Source organism: Lampris incognitus, chromosome 16 (assembly GCF_029633865.1).
Source record: "Lampris incognitus isolate fLamInc1 chromosome 16, fLamInc1.hap2, whole genome shotgun sequence".
Lineage (NCBI taxonomy): Eukaryota > Metazoa > Chordata > Actinopteri > Lampriformes > Lampridae > Lampris > Lampris incognitus.
In genome coordinates, this window is record NC_079226.1 from 10,837,395 (window position 1) to 10,858,612 (window position 21,218).

The following is a 21,218-nucleotide window of genomic DNA, read 5'->3' on the forward strand; positions in this document are numbered from 1 at the left end:
ATAATTACTTTAATATCTCATGAAGGAATAAAACTTGGGAGGCACAGTGGCGCAGTGGTTAGCGCTGTCGCCTCACAGCAAGAAGTTCCTGGGTTCGAACCCTGGGGTTGTCCAACCTTGGGGGTCATCTCAGGTCGTCCTCTGTGTGGAGTTTACGTGTTCTCACCGTGTCTGTGGTGGGTTTTCTGCGGGTGCTCCGGTTTCTCCCACCATCCAAAAGACGTGCATGTTAGGGTTTATACTCCTGTCTGTGCCCCTGACCTAGGCATGGCAAGACGAACTGGAGTTGGTCCCCAGGTGCTGCACGGCGACTGCCCACTACTCCTAGCTACACAGCTAGGATGGGTTAAATGCAGAGCGTAATTTCCCTACGGGGATTAATAAAGTGTATCCAAAAAAAAAAGAGGGAACTGGTATTCTACAAGAGTAAATTAAGTTCAGCTTAAAATGTGTAGGACAGTGGTTGTGTTGGGCAGCTCCCAGTTTTGTGTATTTGTGTGCATCTGAAGCTAGGTGTTGGTACCAAACCGAACCCCTGTTGGCAGTCAGTTGTCCTTGTTGTATTTCAGGGTGCGCAGCTCCCCGCTGAAGCAGTCGGCGGGGTACCAGGTGGAGCTGATCGTCCAACTGGTGTGGGTGAGCGGAGACCCACCACAACAGATCAGCACCCTGGCATTGAACTCTTCCTACGGCCTGTAAGTCCGTCTGGACTTGAACAGACACACACATGCATGCACACACAAATAAGATGAAACGTTAGTCATCCCTATAAGTGGGTTGTTGAATTGGCACTGAGAAACAGTGGAGACTTGGGCAGAGACAACAAAACTCTTTCTCAAACTACACAGTCTTTTGAGATATGATTCTAAAAATAAAAAAAAGGTCCCGTCAGCCATGACTGTACTCCGCACTGAATTTAATTTTATCTCCCTGCATTGCTTTGTCACAGCCTCCCTCTTCTCTTGATGAGTCTCTTAAGGTATGTCACATTGTCGTTAGTTTTCATCCACATTGACCAGAATTCTGATCCTTCTGGTCCTCTGCTCCGGGTGCAGCGTCTGTCTGTAAAATCCAGACTTGACACGATATGTTCTGGCGTGACGAAATGATAAAAGATAACCGCAGCGACAACTAAACGATATTATTGAATTACCGCCCAGCCTCAGTGATGCAGCAGGGGGTATAGAGATCTTCATCGTATCCCATAAAGACCCCTTCCAGTCACGTTACAAGACATATAAAATGCTCTGAGTAATATGATAAATTGTCTGATGTGTTTTTTCTTCAACCTAAGCTCAGTTATCTTGGTAAAATCCTTAAAATTACATCTATTCCTTCTCCCTCATTAAAAAAATCCAGAATCTATGAATATGCAAATTATCCCCACGCTCAATTAACCCCCCACCGCGCCGCTTGTCTGCCGCCAACCGATTCCAAAGAAGAGCAAATTGGACAGGGTCGCATACAAATGGACGCCTCAGAATGGTAATGTATTTTATGTCTCGCTGTCCCGATGTTAGAAACGCAACGGTAATAGATAACATGAGTCTTCAGCTTGACGACGTTATCAGTCAGCTAATAATGTGTTGCTAACCTTAGATCACTCTTGGTCCTGCTCGCCAGCTCTGACGAGTTATCTGTCTTGTAAGGATAAACACTTAGATGTGTCGTTTGGAAGAAACACTTTGAACACAGAAAGTCTGACACGCCCTCCACATCCATCTAGCCTCTCACTCTCTCTCTCTTTCTTTCTTTGGCTCTCTCTTGCTCTCATTGGCTCTCTTGCTCGCTCTCTTTGGCTCTCTCGCACGGTCTCTTTCTACCCGGACGCCACTCTCTTTGGCTCTCTCACTCTCTTTCTCGCTCTCAGTGGCTCTCTCTTGCTCTCTCACGTTCTCTCACTCACTCTCTTTGGCTCTCTCACTCTCTTTCTCGCTCTCAGGGGCTCTCTTGCTCGCTCTCTTTGGCTATCGCTCTCAGTGGCTCTCTCTTGGTCTCTCTCTCGCTCTCTTTGGCTCTCTCGCTCTCTGGCTCTCTCTCACTCGCTTTGGCTCTCACTCTCATTGGCTCTCACGCTCTTTGGCTCTCTCTCTCGCTCTCTTTGGCTTTCTCTCACTTTTTCTCTCTCTCGCTATCATTGGCTCTCTCACTCTCATTTGCTCTCTCTCTTGCGCTCTCTTTGGTTCTCTCTCTCTCTCTCTCTCTCTCTCTCTCTGTCTGTCTGTCTGTCTGTCTGTCCTCTTTCTCTCTCTCTTTGGTTCTCTCGCTCTCTCGACCTACATTCACCTCACCGCTCAGCCACACACCTGCTTTCCATCAAGCTCATCAATCCAAGCACTACAAGAAACCACTCATCGCCAGATCGTTGTTTGAGCTACTATGTTAGTCTCATGTGGTCGGCAGCTTTGCAATTCTTTCAGAGTATTTTCCCACTGTTGTTGCTTGTTAGACTAATTGGCTTTTCATTGTTATTAGTATTGCCCCTTTCTGGTTCATCTGCCTGCCTAGCTGTCTGGCTGCTTGTCCCTGAGCTTGGTGCAGTCCAGCTGCACTCACTCATTCGTCCGGCATGGCCCGGCTCTGCTAGCTGCCTCTGCCTCCATGCCATCACCTCTCCGCCACCGGCCATCCTCGATAAACCCCTTTCCTCACTCGCCTTTGTCCCTTGTCTTTGTTTTGCAAATGGATTCACTAGTCTCGCCCTTAACAGTCTCTGGAGAAAGAGAAAAATAAACTTACCGGCTGACCAATGTGTCGGCTTGTACTCGCTGTGTCTCCAGGATAAATGGATGGCACGGTGTTGGGCTTCAATATAAGTTTTGTGGAAAAACCCATCTGTTTTTGTGATACATTTTCAAAATGGTGTTCTTGAAAATGGCTACTGCAAACCTGTGTTTTCTTGGGAAGTTTGGCTGGGACATTACAATTTTTCCAAATAAACTGCACCCATTTCTTTCTGATTTTCAGATCCTTTGGTAATAAATGAAGACTCACTGATTCTCCTTTTATAAATTTGCAGCTGAAAACAAAACGCGTCTCTGCCATCGTTTTGAAAGTAGTGAAACTCGTAGCTGGCGAAATTACAATAAGTAGCTACGCCGCTTCTCCTCTGGCTCACATTGCTGAAGCTGGTGCACATAGTGGTATGTAAAGCACCACCCCGTCCATTAACGGGATTGGTTCCTCAGGTTTGTGTCGTATGAAATCTCACCTGACTGAATCAGGTTTTTTGAGACTGTCCTTGGTACACTGCAGTTTCAAAGCAGATCTGCTCAGCCATGGCGTTGACTGCTTATTTTGCTTCTGATAGGTCTTGTAACATTACCGTAACACCATATGGACAAGTGAACAAGGTTAAAAACTTGATTTTCACCGGAGGGGGGTCTTTAAAGGGCAGTGGTAATCCAAAGCTAAGATGCATAAAAAGGTTATCTGTCATCTGACTGACGCCTCCTTCCTGTTTGACAGTGTGGTGTTTGGTAACAGTAATGGTGTGGCCGTGGTGGACTACCTGCAGAAGACTCTCCTCCTCAACATGGGCATGTTGGAGCTGTACAGCCCGGCCGACCCCTGCCAGAGACAGCCTCGCTCCCCACGCAAAGCCCGGCACCCATCCGGCGGTGAGCTCCTCTCTGTCAGTCTTCTGCCTCCGCTTTGAGTTTTGGTCCGACTGTTTTTTCTTCACCCCCCCCCCCTTTTTTTTTTCTTTTGTTGTTTGTTTTTTCAAACCACAATCTCTGCCTTGGTTGCTCTTGCTGATAAGTTATTGTTCTAATGAGTTGTAATTCACAAGTGCTTCAAAATGATTGCTAGCCATCATGGAAATAGTCGTCTCTTGGGGGTGGACGCCACAGCAAGACCAGTCTGACATTCAGGAGTCGGCTTGGTGTCTCGCTGTCACGCCAGCTCCCTCTGCAGTGCCCCCTCTCCCTCAGCAGGGAGCGCCGCTCACAGGGTCCCATCTGTTGACTTGTTAGCAATCTGAGTACCCGCAGCAAAAGAGATAGCCGTGACTTTTAAAACGCTCCCTTCTGTTTTTTGTTTTTTTTTTGAAAGTCAGAATAAGAGGCAGTTTTGCTTGTGCTGAGTCTTTTAATACACTATATGTACAAAAGTATTGGGACACCTGGCCATTACACCTACAGGAGCTTTTATGACATCCCATTTTAAATCCATAGGCATTAATATGGAGTTGGTCCCCCCCTTTGCAGATATAACAGCTTCCACTCTTCTGGGAAGGCTTTCCACAAGATTTTGGAGTGTGTCTGCACTCTCAAAAATTGAGGTACAGAAGAGGTACACTTCTGTGCTCATAGGTACATTACAGCAACAGAGGTACAATATTGTACTTTGAAGGATCAGATTTGTATCTTTCCATAAGCTGAAAGGTAACAAAGGTAGTTAAAAGACAATGAAGTGTCTTTACATGGGTACATTATTGTACTTCAAAAAGGTACTGCCCCGGCGACAAGCATTTGTACCCACTTAGGTACACACTGGTACTTGTTTTTCTTAGTGTGTGGGAATTTTTGCCCATTCATCCAGAAGAGCATTTGTGAGGTCAGGCACTGATGTTGGACAAGAAGACCTGGCTCGCAATCTCCGTTCTAGTTCATCCCAAAGGAGTTCGACGGGGTTGAGGTCAGGGCTCCGTGGGGGCCAGTCAAGTTCTTCCACACCAAACTCACCCAGACATGTCTTAATGGACCTTGCTTTGTGCACTGGGGCACAGTCGTGCTGGAACAGAAAAGGGCCCTCCCCAAACTGTTCCCACAAGGTTGGAAGCATAGAATTGTCCAAAATGTCTTGGTATGCTGAAGCATTAAGATTTCCCTTCACTGGAACTAAGGGGCCTTGCCCAACCCCTGAAAAACAACCCCATATTATTGTCCCTCCTCCACTAAACTTTACAGTTGGCACAATGCAGTCAGGCAGGTAACGTTCTCCTGGCATCCACCAAACCCAGACTCGTCCATCAGACTGCCAGACAGAGAAGCGTGATTCGTCACTCCACAGAACACGTTTCCACTGCTCCAGAGTCCAGTGGCAGTGTGCTTTACACCACTCCATCCTCCGCTTGGCATTGTGCTTGATGTAAGGCTTGCATGCAGCTGCTCGGCCATGGAAACCCATTCCATGAAGCTCCCGGCGCACAGTTTTTGTACTGATGTTAATGCCAGAGGAAGTTTGGAACTCTGCAGTTATTGAGTCAACAGAGTGTTTGTGACTTTTACGCACTATGTGCCTCAGCACTCGCTGTGTGACTTTACGTGGTCTGCCACTTCATTACTGAGTTGCTGTTGTTCCTAAACGCTTCCACTTTTCAATAATACCTCTTACAGTTGACCGTGGAATATCTAGCAGGGAAGAAATTTAATGGACTGACTTGTTGCAAAGGTGGCATCCTATGACAGTTCCACACTTGAATTCACTGAGCTCTTCAGAATGACCCATTCTTTCACAAATGTTTGTAAATGCAGGCTGCATGGCTAGCTGCTTGATTTTATACACCTGTCGCCATGGGTCTGAATGAAACGCCTAAATTCAATGATTAAGAGGTGTGTCCCAATACTTTCGTACATATAGTGTATATTTTCTCTCTGCTGCCATTCACACTGCCATTGGTCTCAACACACCGGGCTTTAAAATTTCTCCAAGAGTAAAGCAAATTTTTGGAAAACGAAAAAAGAGCTTAAGATCAAACATTTGAACATGATTTTAACCGGTGTGTTTCCAGCCGCTAAGCACTGAGCTGTGTAGCTTTCTTCTGCTCTGTATTTGTGATTTTTTTTTCTCCAGTCATTTCTCTGTTTCACCTTTCTGCTGTTTGTTGGTCTCTCTCTATGATTTTTCATGTAAAGACATTCCAACTGTGACGTCTTGCATGTCGAGCCTTTCTAGCTTGTATACAGAATCTGTGAAAAAACTTCGCTCCTCTCACTTAAGTAAGTCAACGCCTCATCAGTCTTTTCATCTCTTCTTTTTCTTTCCTCCCTTTTCTCTGTCAAGTTTCTCCCCTTAGCTCTGCATCTTTGTCCAGTGTCTGTCAGAGTATTGGTCCCTGCCTGAGACTACATGTCTTAATAAAAGTAAAGCATGAAAGAATAAGAGCATTATCAGCATTGTCATCATTGTCGTAATGACTGCAGCAGTTATACTGAAGCTCAGTGTCATGACCCAGCCAACATTAAAGACTCAGTCAGTAATCAGCAGAATGGCACCCGCTGTTTAGATACTATCATTCCTCTACCGGCTGCATTCCTGTTTATTAGACTTGAGAGATTTTATGACTATTACATTTTATTTTATAATTATAGCATTCACATATGCAAAAAAGACTTTCATTTGTGTATTTTAAGGAGTATCAGTTGAAAAATTTCCATGAAGTGTATCTTCTGTCTGCAAGTGAAACTTGTGTGAATATGCCTCAGTATTTGTATGATCCAATGGATTCCGGGTTGTATCTTTAACTCGACCAGCTCTTTATCTGGACAAACATGGCTCAGACACGTTGGGTCAACAGACACTCTCAAGTGTTTGAATTAAACTCTAGTAAGCTTACTTATATTGTGGTTGCCACAGAGGTGAACCCCATGGCTCTTATTACGGCTCCTGCAGGATTTGGTTTTGGTTTGGTTGAAGCTCGCAACAATTTCCTTCTGTATAAACTGAAGTGTGTGTGTGTGTGTGTGTGTGTGTTTGTGTTTGTATTTTTTTTTCAAGCTTCTGATTAAAAAAGATAATTTCTGCATTATACAGCCCTCTGCGATTCTAATGATGGCGCCGCCACCTCCGAGGACCGCTGCAAATCGCCAACTTCAGGTAAATCTCGAGTCTTGAGCGCTTGTTAAAAAAAACTACTAATTTCTTCACAACATTGTTGTTAAAGTAATAAGTTGTTAATGCTATCACTATGTAGGATCTACCTCCCCCTGCAATTCAGACGACGAACCAAAACAGCAAAATTTCATAGATAAGGGTACTGTATGACATTGCACCACATGTGACCTTGCTCCATGTCCCGTTGGAAGCGTCTGAAACTCCTTGATGACATCTGCATTGTCTCTTTTTTCATGCGTGTTTGCAGTGAAGTCCAAAAGCAGGCGTTTTTCCAAGACGGTTGCCAATGACTTTGGTACTGTATGATACAAATGTATTCCTTCTGATTTCTGGCTCTCTCTCTTAAGTGAATGCATCTGACCCAGCTCTATCTTAACTCCAACGTCACCCTGTCAGTCATGCGCCAGTGAAACCAAGTTGTGTTCGAGATGTGTATTTAGACTAATCATAAGGTGTTGGGTTTATGAGCAGGTTCTGATTGAGTCCGTGTTTGTCCTCAAATGCATGATTATGTCTCCAGTCTTGGATTTTCTATGCAGTGGGTAAAACTACTGTAGTTCTTCTCAGCCAAAAAAGGAAATTGTCGATTTGAATATTTTTTAACAAGATTTTTTGCACTGTCCAAAAGCATAGAAAATCTGCTTCATTCAAGTCTTCACAATTCTAATATCTAACCGAGTCACTGTTGAGTGATTTCTCTCTTGATTTTTAGATACATATACTTGATGGCAGTGGTTTTGATCGCAGAGTTTCCGTCTCATTTAAGCTACTTAACCGACTCACAGGTTCTTCCCTCCTTACTTCTACTTTTGTGTCACTGTGGCCACTAAATCCTAATTAACCTTCTCTCCTGATCTCCTGGCTGTTGGACGTAGCAGACCCTGCAGCTGGCTGTGCTGCTAGGTGGCTCGGCTTAACTCTTGTTCTCAAAGGGTGGTGATACACTTTGCTGCTGTAAGCAACTGTTGGGTCAATATAGATAACAGATATCCCGTTAACAAGCCCCACTAAGCGAGAAAAGGGTGGAACAATCGATTTAAACAAGACCTTGATGTGTGTGACTAAAGCGGTGATGCTGAGTGTTGGCCGGACGACAGTTTTCCATCAGCGCTGCCAAAGCAGTGGTCCCATGTATCATCACTCTTTAAGTGTGAATCTGAAGCATGGTGAAGCATCGCAGTGATCGCCCACTAATTAATTTTCACTGTTTGAAATTCATCACGGTAATCAATGATGTCACAACTTTCTAAGTGCGATTCTGTTCTCTTTCACTTAAAACAAGCTGTCGTGATTTATATACCATTGTATGCCATTTGTTTTCTTCTGCCATTTTTTAACTTGTAAAGAATTGAGTGTTTGTCTCTCTTGCAGCCAAGATGTCACGGAAAATAAGCTCGCCTACAGAGCAAAAGCTGGACTTCGGTAAGCCGTAGCTCTGTCTTGAATTTCAGCTTTCCAGGCAACATCAAGTTTTCTCTACACAGCGCCGCCTTCACTGCTTCATTGCTAAGAACCTCTTTTATATTATTATTTTTTAACTCCAAAGTCACTTGCTGTCCCAAAATGCCTGTGTGAGGGTAGTGCTCGCTGTTTAATAGCATATCTGTGTGGATGAGAAGTTTGTCTCGTAAAAGCTGAGTGAGAGAATAGAATCCTCTCCATGTTTGTTTGTACGGTGAACAGAAGACAGGGTGCAACGCAGGCGCTCTCTCCCAAGTTTGAGGCGTCACGGTCGCATCCGGGAACACAAGGAGGTGAAAAGATTGTCCTTAAGGGAGAATGTTGCCAGAGCTTACCTGGTCCCCGACTCCACCAGTGAGTGGGCCTGCCATGGTCTGAATTGGGCCGAAATGGGATAACTGGTACTAACACCTCTTCCCCATCCGAACACTGCTGTGGACCTTCTTCTGACATTTTTTTGTTCTCACGGTGAATGCTCTTCTCCCTTTTTTGGGTTGTTCTGACTGTATACGGGGCTTAAAATTGCACCTTTCAGGCATTTGGGTGGCGTGGCAGTCTATTCCGTTGTCCACCAACACCGGGATCCCGATTCAAACCCCCATGTTACCTCCGGCTTGGTCGGGCGTCCCTACAGACACAATTGGCCGTGTCTGCGGGAGGGAAACCGGGTGTGGGTATGTGTCCTGGTCGCAGCACTAGCGCCTTCTCTGGTCAGTCGGGGCACCTGCTCGGGGGGGGGGGACTGGGGGGGGGGTAGCGTGATCGTCCCCACGCGCTACATCCCCCTGGTGAAACTCCTCGCTGTCAGGTGAAAAGGAGCGGCTGGCGACTCGACGTATTGGAGGAGGGATGTGGTAGTCTGCAGCCCTCCCCGGGTCATCAGAGGGGGTGGAGCAGCGACCGGGATGGCTCGGAAGAGTGGGGTAATTGGCTGGATACAATTAGGGGGAGGGGCTAAATAAATAAAAAATTCCGCCTTTCTCATTTATGGTGTTTCTCCTCACAACAAACAAAATAACACAGGATGGTGTTTTGTCCTTTGGATCACAAATCCTCTGAGGGTGTCTCAACTTTGAGCTCTGGTGTCTCTCCTGGGAACCTCCAGTCCTGATAAAGAGTGTCAAAGGTTGTGTGTTGTGCGGTAGATACCGTCCACACAGTAACAAAAGTATGATTAAAGCTACAATCCTGAAGATTAAGATGCAAACAAATGTCCTTTTTAATGCGTTCTGTTGCTGGTACAAGTAAGACGATAGCCGGTCCATGAATATACAAATCATTAATGTTTTTTTATTGCAGTTGCTCGTTTTAATGGTTACGGTATTGTAGGACTTTCCTGGCAAAAATAATGTGGTGTTTTGTCTTACCCATAATATTGCAGATAAATGCAGAAAAATAATCCAGGTAGCGACAAATTTGGAGGATAAGTGAATTTGTTAAGTTTGATGATCAAACAACATTGCAATTTCCACAGCGTCCAAAGGTGTCGCTAAGTTACTAAACGACAATCTTCAGGATTGTAGCTTTAATTCTCAGCCTGTAATAACCTGTCTTCTTATCGGGGTCACTCTAAACACATGCATATTGAGTTTTTTCCACATTGATGGTGTTTTGTGGCCAGAAGGACCTGCAGAAATGTAAACTAAATGATTCACATCAAATGAGATCTTTGGATCTTCTGAGCAGTATGCCAGAAACCCTGTGAAAGTGCCTTTTCGGGGACTCAATAATGACAGATATTCCATTTATAGCTCACCGGAAATAAAGACATGTAAGACTCTGTCATAGTTTGAAAAAGAGGACGTTTGGGCGGTTTTATGGGGATTTGAGTCTGCGTGCCATGCATTTACCCCATCAGTAGAGTACCAGGAATGGCTTGGTTTACCAGACATACACTTCTAACACTTCCCTGGTTTGTGGCTTGTCAGCTGGCCTTTCGGCGGGTCTGTAACAGCTTTTATTCTGTCTGCATGAAGAAGTTCTCAGTAATTCCTTTCCTCCTTTTTCATTTCACACTTTTCACCACCATTCTTCCGTCCCTCTTTTGTCCTTTCTCTCTTGCGTGGTTCTCCCGCTGCTACGCTCCAGATGCCAAGGATCACCCCTTCAGCCGCTCACGCAGCTCCAGTGTGACCAGCATCGACCGTGAGTCGCGGGAGGCCATCTCCTCCCTCCTCTTTGGCGAGAGCTTTCCGCGGAAGACGGACACCGCTGCGGGCCCCTGCCTGCTGGTGGGAACCACGCAGGGCTCCGTGCTGCTGGTGGCTCTCAGCCTGCCGCCCGGCGGGGCCGACCAGCGGCTGCAGCAGCACATTGGCATCTCCTCCTGTGGTAAGTGGCAATAGATAAACTCACCCGGAGGTCATGACTGGGGTATAAAGATAATGTTAATGCTACTGACTGTTTTCTTGTGTGTCAAGATGGCGTCACTGTTTCGATGATTCAGTAAATCACAATTCATTTATTTTTTTATAAAAGCAAAAAATTAAAAGATAATTGGACATCCATCCATCCATTATCCAAACCGCTTATCCTGCTCTCAGGGTTGCGGGGATGCTGGAGCCTATCCCAGCAGTCATTGAGCGGCAGGCGGGGAAACGCTCTGGACAGGCCGCCAGTCCATCACAGATAATCAGACATAAATTTAAAAATACTGACAAAAATTATGACTTTCCTATCATCAGATTTTATATTAAAGGTTCATACGGTCACGGAACACATGGAAAATTCAGTAAGAATGAATATGGATTTCCAGGCCTCGGAAAAATTCTGGGAAATTATAATTTTGGAAACGCTCCTCTAGCTTTCATTTCAGTTATCTAGCTAGCTTGTTGACAGTAATGTTGGCCAAGCGTAGTTTGAACATTCAGTGACTTCAAATAGACAAGTTCAAAATATGGCTTGTAAAACTTGAGAGTAGATTGTTTCTTATTCAGTACTTGAAATATAGACTTGGCGATCCAACAAGTTTTCAGTGGCAACTTTAAAAAAAGTTTCTTTTTGTCATGAAAATTAAACATGAAGTCATGGAGAAGTCATGGAAGAATCACTGAAAAGATTAATTGTTGAGGGTTTGTGAAAACCAAATGGCGTCAGCTAGAAGAAGCAGACAGACTGACCCTGTCTCTGTTTTCCAGGCACTATGACCCAACTCAAAGGAGGAGTTTTGACGATAGCGCTGTTGGACGCCACAGGAGTACTGCTGCCTCCCGCTTATGAGCCGTGGTATGACCCAAACGCCTCCGACGAGGAGAAGGAGAAGACCCGGAGGCGCCGGCCACCCTCCCCGCCCTCCTGCCAGGATGGCCAGGAAAGCCAGTATGTGGTGGTGTGTTCAGAGAAGCAGGCGAGGGTGCTGGCCATGCCGACCCAGACGGAGATCCACAAACATAACATAACCGAGAGCTCCTTTGTGTTGAGGGCCGACGTGTTGCAGATTGCCGGGACGAACTGCATCGCCTGTTTCTGTGCCAACGGCCACATCATGACGCTGAGGTAACCCAACGAAACACCTGTCGGTTATTCCACTCTGTCAACGAGTTACGTATTTCACCAGGTCATTGGAGCGGGCTAATTGAACTCTTAGTTTACAATTTACCTCAACCATTAACATTTATAGACATTAGTAATACCATTGTGAACATTGTAGTATAATAATAATAATGATTATCATTATTATTTCTATAAGAGTTTTTCATCATTATTTTAACATTTTGATTTGATTGATATTACTATCATGCTCGGGGTCTTGTTCACGGGTGAGGGTAGGATGGAGCGGGAGATTGACAGGCGGATTGGTGCAGCATCAGCAGTAATGCGGACGTTGTACCGGACCGTTGTGGTGAAGAGGGAGCTGAACCGGAAGGCAAAGCTCTCAATTTACCAGTCAATCTTTGTTCCAACCCTCACTTATGGTCATGAGCTTTGGGTAGTGACCGATAGGGTGATATCGCGGATACAAGTGGCTGAAATTAATTTCCTCCATAGGGTGTCTGGGCTCAGCCTTAGAGATAGGGTGAGGAGCTCGACATCCGGAGGGAGCTTGGAGTAGAGCCGCTGCTCCTTCGTGTCGAAAGGAGCCAGTTGAGGTGGTTCAAGTATCTGATTAGGATGCCTCCTGGGCGCCTTCCTTTGGAAGTTTACCGGGCACAGCCGACTGGGAGATGACCCCGGGGTAGACCCAGAACTCGCTGGAGGTACTACATGTCCAATCTGGCCTGGGAATGCCTTGGGATTCCCCAGGAGGAGCTGGAGGGCGTTGCTGGGGAGAGGGACGTCTGGAGTGCCCTACTTACCTTGCTGCCACCGCGACCCGACCTCGGAGAAGCAGCTTAAGATGAATGAATACTGTCATGCTTAATTTGCAGTTCAGTTCTGGAAGCTAGCAAAGATTCCGTCTGATGATTTTAATCCAGTCAGATAAGTTTTATAGTCTAATGTTAGTTCTAGGAGTCTTTTTTTTCAGTTTCATAAGCATAATTTGATTTGTTAGAACTGTTTTAGTTCCTCCTGTCTGAACACAGACAATTCTCAGCAGGTTGACTTCACAAGACTCTTTATTGATAGCTAGCTAGCTTGCTAACTAGCATAATGTTGTTAGAAAGCTATTCAAAAACGGACCAACTGACAGACTGATGACAACAATTCATTGGCTGTCCAATCAAATCAGAGTATTAGATGATATCATTTATTACCAGAAGCTGATTGGTTTTCTGAAACAGTTTAATTAGTTTGACAACCAGGAGGAGAATTTATCAAGGGGCTTTTAGTCACATTTTCACAACAACAGCAGCTCTGATATTTTAGGTAACTTGACATTAACAAACCTGATAAAAAATATAATAAGACTGGAAAACCTAATTTCCATTGAACTGGATCATTAAGTTATGTTGACAGAAAAGCAGGTGTGCACTTTCCCAGCGATAATTAAGTTTAACTAATTAAGTTAATCTCGTCTTTAAACTTTCTGTCCCCATGTTCCTCTGCAGCTTGCCCAGCCTGCGGCCGCTCCTGGATGTAAACTACCTGCCGCTGACGGACATGAGAATAGCGCGGACCTTCTGCTTCTCTAACCTGGGCCAGGCCCTGTACCTCACCTCCCCCACCGAGATCCAGAGGATCACCTACTGCCAGGAGACCTGTGACAACCTGCAGGTCGGATCACCATAGTGATGATGATGATGATTATTATGTCGTAAAGTTATTTGTATAATGGTTTTCAAAGAGCACTGTTTTAAAGTGTTTGACAAAACACAGCTATAATATATTGAAATAAAAGTAAGGTATTTTAAAATATTTAAAAGTGTTGTATAATATTAAGTATCTTAAAAGAGGAAGGGAATTCCATTGTTCTTCATCAGGCTTAAGATTGGCAGCACAAATTACAAGATATTCCTGATAATTAAATCAGCTGAATTTGGTCTCATGTCACATTCAATGCACTTTTTTTTGTCCCCGAATTTAGTTGATATTAAATAGAGTAATATTCTCTGTTACTGTGTAGTGGAGATTGTATTACTATAATGACCACTTCCTCTAAACTTTCAGTACGATATTTCACATCATCTTGCATGCGTGAAGTCAATCTTAAGTGTAAAACTTTTAAATATATTTTCACATTATTAGAAAAAACTGTTTTATGCATGTATTTTTTAACTTTTTAGAACGTCGAATACCCGGTGTGTGAAAACTCAGAATCAGTTTTGTCTGTAAATTAAACACATCTGATTTCTGAAAATGTAAATAAAGTCAATAAAGCCATCTTCACCATAAAGTGTATTACTAGGTCATAAAAAGAGTTAAACTTGATTATAAAAACTTTGTTCCAAACTGTGACTAGAAGGAAAAAGCAGATCAATGAAGGATTTAATTGTTTTATTTGTTTATTTATTGATTTATTTTTCTATTCAGGAAATGCTCGGCGAGTTATTTACGCCTGTAGAAACGCCCGAGGCTCCAAATCGAGGTTTCTTCAAAGGCCTGTTTGGCGGAGGCGCTCAGTCTCTGGACCGGGAAGACCTGTGTGAGTACATCACTACCTGTCACACTTCCTGTCGCATCATCAAACTGGTGCTCAGACTCGCACAGGAGTAGTTAAGACTTTTGATTCATTGATTCATTATAACAGAACATGCATGTTGTTTATGGAAGTACTCGAATGTGTGAGTATCACATCACACAGGATGACTTGGATAAAACATCAGTGCTAGTTTCTAGTTTTTGATCACGGTGATGATTGTCCCCTGTTTAATGTATTTCCTGGTCTGATTTAACATTCTCCACAATCAGTCACTCCCCCTGTGGTGATTCTTACCAATACAGTGCTCTAATGTGTGAATGCACCATCTACAAGGTTTTTGTTTGTAAAGTTTAGTTTTGCTTTGGTGACCAACACGAGGATCGACGGTTCGAATACCCATGTTACCGCCGGCTTGGTCGGGCGTCCCTACAGACACAGTCGGCCTTGTCTGCGAGTGAGAAGCCGCATGTGGGTATGTGTCCTGGTCGCTGCGTTAGCAACTCCTCTGGTCAGTTGGGGCACCTGTTGCGGGGGGGCTGGGGGGAATAGTGTGATCCTTCCCCCTGGTGAAACTCCTCACTGTCAGGTGAAAAGAAGCGGCTGGCGACTCCACATGTATCAGAGGAGACATGTGGTAGTCTGCAGCCCTCCCCGGATCGACAGAGGGGGTGGAGCAGTGACCGGGACGGCTCGCAAGAGTGGGGTAATTGGCCAGATACAAGTGCACCCACACTTTACAACATTTTTGTTGATGGACAGTGCTGTCAGCAAATAAAATACCTGCATGACATCATCACCCGTTGAACCCACAGCAGATTTTTAATCACCATACTACTGTAGTAACAGTATGTGGTTTTCTTCTTCAGCAACCGATGGCAGTTGTAGGACAGAGGTCTGGATTTTGGGGGGAAAAGTTCAATTAGAGGTTATTTCAGTTCAAAGCTTATCAAATCCGAATATTTGACCCACTCAGGACCGGTTCCAAAACAGAAACGGCACCTGAACCCCGACGCTACGAGTAATCTGCGTAATAGATAGATATTCTGTGTATTTGTTAATTAAACTGTTTGACTTTGCCTTTGGCAGTCGGTGAGACGACTGCCGGTAAGGCCTCCCGCAGCCTGGCCCAGCACATCCCCGGGCCGGGGGGCATGGAGGGCATGAAGGGGGCAGCCTCCGGCGTGGTGGGGGAATTGGCCCGTGCCAGGATAGCCCTGGACGAGAGAGGGCAGAAACTGGGAGAGCTGGAGGAGAGAACGGCGGCCATGATGGCGAGCGCGGACTCCTTCTCCAAACACGCCCACGATGTACGTGCCCATCCCATCAGCCACGTTTAGAACCTCACAACCTGTTTTTTTTTTTTTTCTTCTTTAGTTCAGGTTTATTGTCTCACCAGGAGGAACAAACACGGGGAATCGACAGTTTGAATCCCTGTGTTAGCTCCGGCTTGGCCGGTCGTCCCTACAGACACAATTGGCCGTGTCTGCAGGCGGGAAGCCGAATGTGGGTATGTGTCCTGGTCGCTGTGCTAGCGCTTCCTCTGGTTGATCGGGGCGCCTGTTCAGGGGGGAGGGGGAACTGGGGGAGGAATAGCGTGATCCTCCCACACGCTACGTCCCGTCCCTCTGGTGAAACTCCTCACTGTCAGGTGAAAAGAAGCAGCTGGTGACTCCACATGTATCGGAGGAGGCATGTGGTAGTGGCGACCGGGACGGCTCGGAAGATAAAAAAAAACAAACAATGACAAGTACAAACATACTTCAGATGTCTATGAAGTCTATGGTGCAGTTGGTCCTGTGAAATATTATAAAGAGAATTAACATTGGGGTGGTGTCAGGGTCCGGTCTGGTTAGTGTCGGGGGTGTGAAAAATTACTGACATGTAATGCCTTCTATGTTCCCGTGGTCTCAGCCTTCAATCAATTGATAAATCTCTGTTTATCAAATCCATCATTTGCATAACAGTGTAAAGCACTTAAAAATAAACATTAAATGTTACATAAAAATGCAATAACAAACAAAGAATAGAAGATAATGAAGCTTGGAATTGGCAGGTGCTTCCTCATTTGTCATTACGATATTTTATAGATGATCCGATTATATCTTATTATAAATATTGCTATTCGATATTACTGTTTTTTTAAGGCTCCATCTACAGTAAAATGTAAAAACGACAATACAATAGAAAATGTACAACAACATGTATTTATTTTGAAGCCCCGTGTGTTAAAAAAGCTTCAGACATGAGGAAAACATTCAGCTAATTCAAATTCACATGAAGAAGTCATGACATCAAACCTCTTCACAGCTTCTGTTCACGGTGATTCTGGGGGATACTGCCATCAGCATTTAGCCCAGAACCCCCCTACGAAATAGACAAAGAACTCACATTTATAATAAGAATTCACAGAGTTGGTTTTTCCCGTTCTCCTTTTTCTCTATTTCATCTTCTTTTCCTTTTTTTTTTTTTGTCCTCCAGATGATGCTGAAATACAAAGACAAGAAGTGGTACCAGCTCTGATAGTGCCACGTCGTGTTGCGCCACACAGACTCTGTAATTACACGGAACTGCTCCCCCTCCCTCCCCTGAAGAGCTGCAGGGGTCCCTCTCCTCCACCTCTCCTCTTCATCCTCTTCATCCTCCTCTTCCTCCACTTTTCCCTCCAGGGGAAAGGCGGGATGAGGGGGGAGGGGGTCGACGCTCAGCACAATATGGAGGCACTCTGTATTTACCACAGTGACTGTAGGAACACTGCAGGACGAACGCCAGCAGACACCAAACAACCACACAGGACGTGGGGGGGGGGGAAAGGATGGATATCTCTCCTTCATGTCTTCTGAGGAGGACCGTTTTTCTCTCCATCACTCTGCTGTCACGAGGAGAGGGATCCTTTCATTCCTACCAAGTCTTGCACTCGTGTGTGTGTGTGTGTGTGTGTGTGCGTGCGTGTGCGTGTGTATGTATATATAGATGTATGTATGTATGCATATATGTACATATATGTGTATATATACATATGTCTATATGTGTGTATATATACATATATGTATATATACACACATGTATTGTATACATATATATGTATAGTATATATGTATATATATATATATTTAAGAAATGACTATATACTGCTGTTCTGAAATAGGAAAGACAATTCTACAAACGATACTTGTGGTGGCCTGATCGAATTTTTTTATTATTATTATTATTATTTTCCTCTGCCATTCTGAATGTCTACCAAACACAGTGGATGTCAGCACGAGGGGACGAGTCTGAAACCAGTCGAGTCTGTTGGTTTCTACTGGATGAACGAAAGACTTGACCTCCGGTTCTGTTTTTGGCAATTAATTTGTGGTTTTGACTTCCGTTGGTCTGTTTTTTGTTGTTTTTTTTTTTTAAGGGAGGACCTGTCAAGCACTTACAGTAGTACAGTAGGAGACCAGGTGGGGAGAAGACGAGTCTGTCCTCCTGAAACAAGTTCTGGTTTTGTCTTCGGGTTGTTCGTTGGGTGAGACAGACGGCGGGGTCTGGTTTCATGTCAGACTAACTATGTACTGGAACAACACACGGCAGTAGAAATGAAGTAGAAACCGCTCTGCTGGGCATTAAAATCAGAAGCTTTGTGTTAGTTGTTCGTGCGTCAGTTGAATCAGGTGGTGTGCTTGAACGTGTGTACCTGGCGCTTCATCGGGGTGATGAGGAAACGTCAGGAGTTGGTGGGACCGACCGGGGAGCTCCTCAACCCGCAAGGCCTTACTGCTTCTCTGCCACACGCGTGTGGAGGATCGTTTATTCGCGATGACTAATTAGATAATTGTTTAGATCACATGCACGGTTTGTTTTGGCTCCGAGTCTCGCAGGCGTGTGACGCAGACTCGGTCAAGCCTGGTCATGTGACATCTGGTGGGCGGAGTTAGCCGCGTCTGCTTTTCAAAGAGGGCGGGGTCTAACTACAGCAATCGGTGAAGCGTCTTTGGGGGTTGTTTTTTTTTTAGCTGTGAGTTCAGTGTGATGCCAACAGTCGTCTGTCAGAAACACACTTCTCTCTGCCTGTGAGGCAGCACGAGGAGGCTGTGGGTGGGTGTTGGTGTTGGTGTGTGTGTTGAGAAAGAGAGAGAGAGAGGATAGTCGTGTCTTCAGGATATGTGTGTGTGTGTGCGTGCGTGTGTACAGGTGTGTCTCCAGGATGTGTGTTTGGGCGTTTATTCATCACACTACACAGACACATTGCGTTGCTGCAGTATCATGAGATATGTTGTTTCATTTCATTTTGCTTGGCAATGTTTTTCAGCCAGATTCTGTTGTAATCAGATCTTTTTCTCTAATGAAGTGTGAGGATGTTCTGCCGTGTGTGTGTGTGTGTGTGTGTGTGTGTCCCCACGTGGGGGAGCATCTTCCGTTGCCCTCTCCTTTAGAAAGGACAAAGTACATTTGTGTCACTCCAGATTGCTGCCAAAGGCAAACGACAAGCCAGCGGGGCGGTGCGGGCCGCCCGACGTGTTCCCTTCTGACACCAAAGACTTTGTTTGTCTTGTTCGTGTCTTGTTTTCGCCCCCCGAATGTCAGCATCAGCATCCGTCCGGTACTCCTGTCAGACATCCGGGGCTCCACTGTGTGCAACAAAACCAAATGGGCTGTGACGTGTCGGTGCCGCCGCGCCGCCGTCCTGTTAACTGCTGTACGCTCTGGTTCAGGAAGCCGAGGAGTTTTATTCTGAAACGGGCCGCCGGGTGCCAAGGCGACCGGCGATCGCCGGCACGCAAGCGGAAGTCATTATTTATTAATAGTGATGCTGTTCGGTATGTTTGAGACCGTATCAAGTAGAGGATGTGGTTCTGGAGGATTCTGGAGGTATTGGGTTTAGATCTGTCTTTAAAATGGACTAAAACGCTTCATTTTTAGTTGCAGGACTGAACCTCGTTGTATTCTGCTTTGTACTACTGAGACACATTTGGAAAAAGCATTTGAGTGGATTTTGCACTATTTTTTTTTTTGTACTTAGAATAATTTTTGTCTGTATGATTTTGGTGTTTTTGCTTTTCTCTCCGTTCTTGATCTTTGAAAGGACCAAATCATGACAGAATTTATGCTTATCCGTGTCATTTGTCATGCTGACCGCTTCACTCTCAGATGATTTTAATGTCACTTTAACGATGTTATATTTCATCGCTATGTTAAAAATAAATCAATTTTAATGTAATTTTGGGTTAGAGCGATACATTGCTGTCCTAACGATGGTTATGCATAATTTCCCATTATCCAGACATGAAAATGAAGGTTTTCTGGTCACGTCAGAATCGTTGTAACCTCGGATTCAGGCTTTGCTGTACTTGCAGAGGGGTCCTGGTGGGCCGCCGAAGTCTTTCTGCAAACTGCAGCCTCGACTAGAAATGCAACAGTGCAACGTATATGTCCTAATTGGTCTTCTTATTGCATATTGGAGGATGCATGATAAGTGTTTACAGGACTTGAAAAAACCACGTATTATCCCTCTTGGAGATTTGTCTTCTGGCATTTGTATACACCACCGAGTTGAACAAAACGCAACAGCACCACATTTCCATTCTGAACACGTCACTGTTGCAGGTGACAGGTTATATGTATTCCACTGGATATATACTGGGACGTTTCCGTTGGCTTCACGTAAACTCTCCATGCAAACTCTGGTACCCTGTGCTGTGTAAACGCATTGAAATCAATGAGGCAGGCCTGCAGAGCTCCACGGGAGAGGTCAAAGGTTTCTCAGTCGCCATTCCTCCATGTTTCTCTGTCTTCATGGACGAATATCGGTGGAGTTGCAGTATTTTCTCATTGTAGACAATTTTGTACAGTTTTATTAAAGGAAAAAACAAATTTCACATGGATGTCCGACTTAATCTGCTGCCACAATTTAGACCCGATGTAGATAATACAGTATATATAGAGATATTATTGTGCAATGGAAAATAAATGTAAAACAAAACAAAAAAAGCGGTCTTTGTTTTGTTTTTTGGTTGTTTTTTTTTGCCCATTTTTGTGCTTTGTTTATCAAGTACAAAAAAGTTAGTTTTACCCTACTGGTCACGTTATTGCAATAGTAATTTCATAGAACGATAACCAAAGGACAATTTTAGGGGGACGGATGAAGAACACCATGAAAAGCTGCTGCTTTTTTTTTTACAGGCCGTTATGACGCTTATTTGCGTCATGAAAGACTTATTGAAACTTTTTATTTCTGCAGAAAACGCCACGTGCGGTGTCTCGATAACTCCTGCAGGGGGCGCCAGAGTCGAAAGAATCCACCGTTTATTCCCCACGGCGGAGAAATCGACTCGCGCGGGGGGGGGGGGTTGGAGGAGTTGAGCGTCAGGTGCATGGTGGAGGGATGGACGGAGGAGCGGGGGCGGGTCTGTTCCGCCACCTGTCTTGAGACTCGTTAGTTGCCGGAGGAGGGTGAAGAGCGGGGGGGGGGGGGGGGCGCGTTTGACCGACGCCTCCCGTCTCTCACCGCCGTGAACGACCCCGCGACGCTCGGCGTCAGACGGAGGGAAGAGGAGCGACCAGAGAAGCGGCGGCGTCCTCCCTGCGGTAAGGTAGAAACGGACTTTTCTGTGGGTTTGTAACCGCTTATTTTCTTGCCCGGTGCGGGATTCGATACGACGTGTGCCGCACCGCAAGGCGACGTCACTACCCGCTCGGCTAACGGGTCAGATATTTATTTATTTTTTTCTAAATCTTCCTCGAGCGCTCGGCGGCGGTTTATGACGGTCGACCCGGACGGCGTTCCCGTCTCGCGCCCTCACGCTCGCGGCGTTTCTGCGGACTTGGAAGTTTGCGAGCCACGAGGAGACGAGGGCGCGCGGCTCTGCCGGGAGCAGGTGGAGGGGGGGAGTCGAGCCACCTTTGCCTCTACACGCGT

At 45.3% G+C, this 21,218-nt stretch overlaps 1 protein-coding gene across 5 annotated transcripts in view; it reads left to right on the top strand.

Moving 5' to 3' along the window:
- stxbp5b (syntaxin binding protein 5b (tomosyn)) overlaps positions 1-20,277 on the top strand; it is a 53,975-nt gene extending 33,698 nt beyond the window's left edge. For 2 of the 5 annotated variants that reach the window (XM_056295214.1, XM_056295215.1), the window contains 13 exons: positions 570-695; positions 3,469-3,620; positions 5,862-5,945; positions 6,760-6,822; positions 6,920-6,979; positions 7,088-7,135; positions 8,212-8,262; positions 10,390-10,632; positions 11,439-11,796; positions 13,290-13,455; positions 14,212-14,323; positions 15,407-15,627; positions 16,799-20,277. In XM_056295214.1, coding sequence (XP_056151189.1) covers positions 570-695; positions 3,469-3,620; positions 5,862-5,945; positions 6,760-6,822; positions 6,920-6,979; positions 7,088-7,135; positions 8,212-8,262; positions 10,390-10,632; positions 11,439-11,796; positions 13,290-13,455; positions 14,212-14,323; positions 15,407-15,627; positions 16,799-16,840 — 1,726 coding nt within the window. In that variant the 3' untranslated portion in view covers positions 16,841-20,277. The remainder of the gene's footprint in view (positions 1-569; positions 696-3,468; positions 3,621-5,861; positions 5,946-6,759; positions 6,823-6,919; positions 6,980-7,087; positions 7,136-8,211; positions 8,263-10,389; positions 10,633-11,438; positions 11,797-13,289; positions 13,456-14,211; positions 14,324-15,406; positions 15,628-16,798) is intronic. The other 3 variants (XM_056295216.1, XM_056295218.1, XM_056295217.1) reach the window with 2 other exon arrangements.
- Positions 20,278-21,218: the final 941 nt, after the last annotated feature.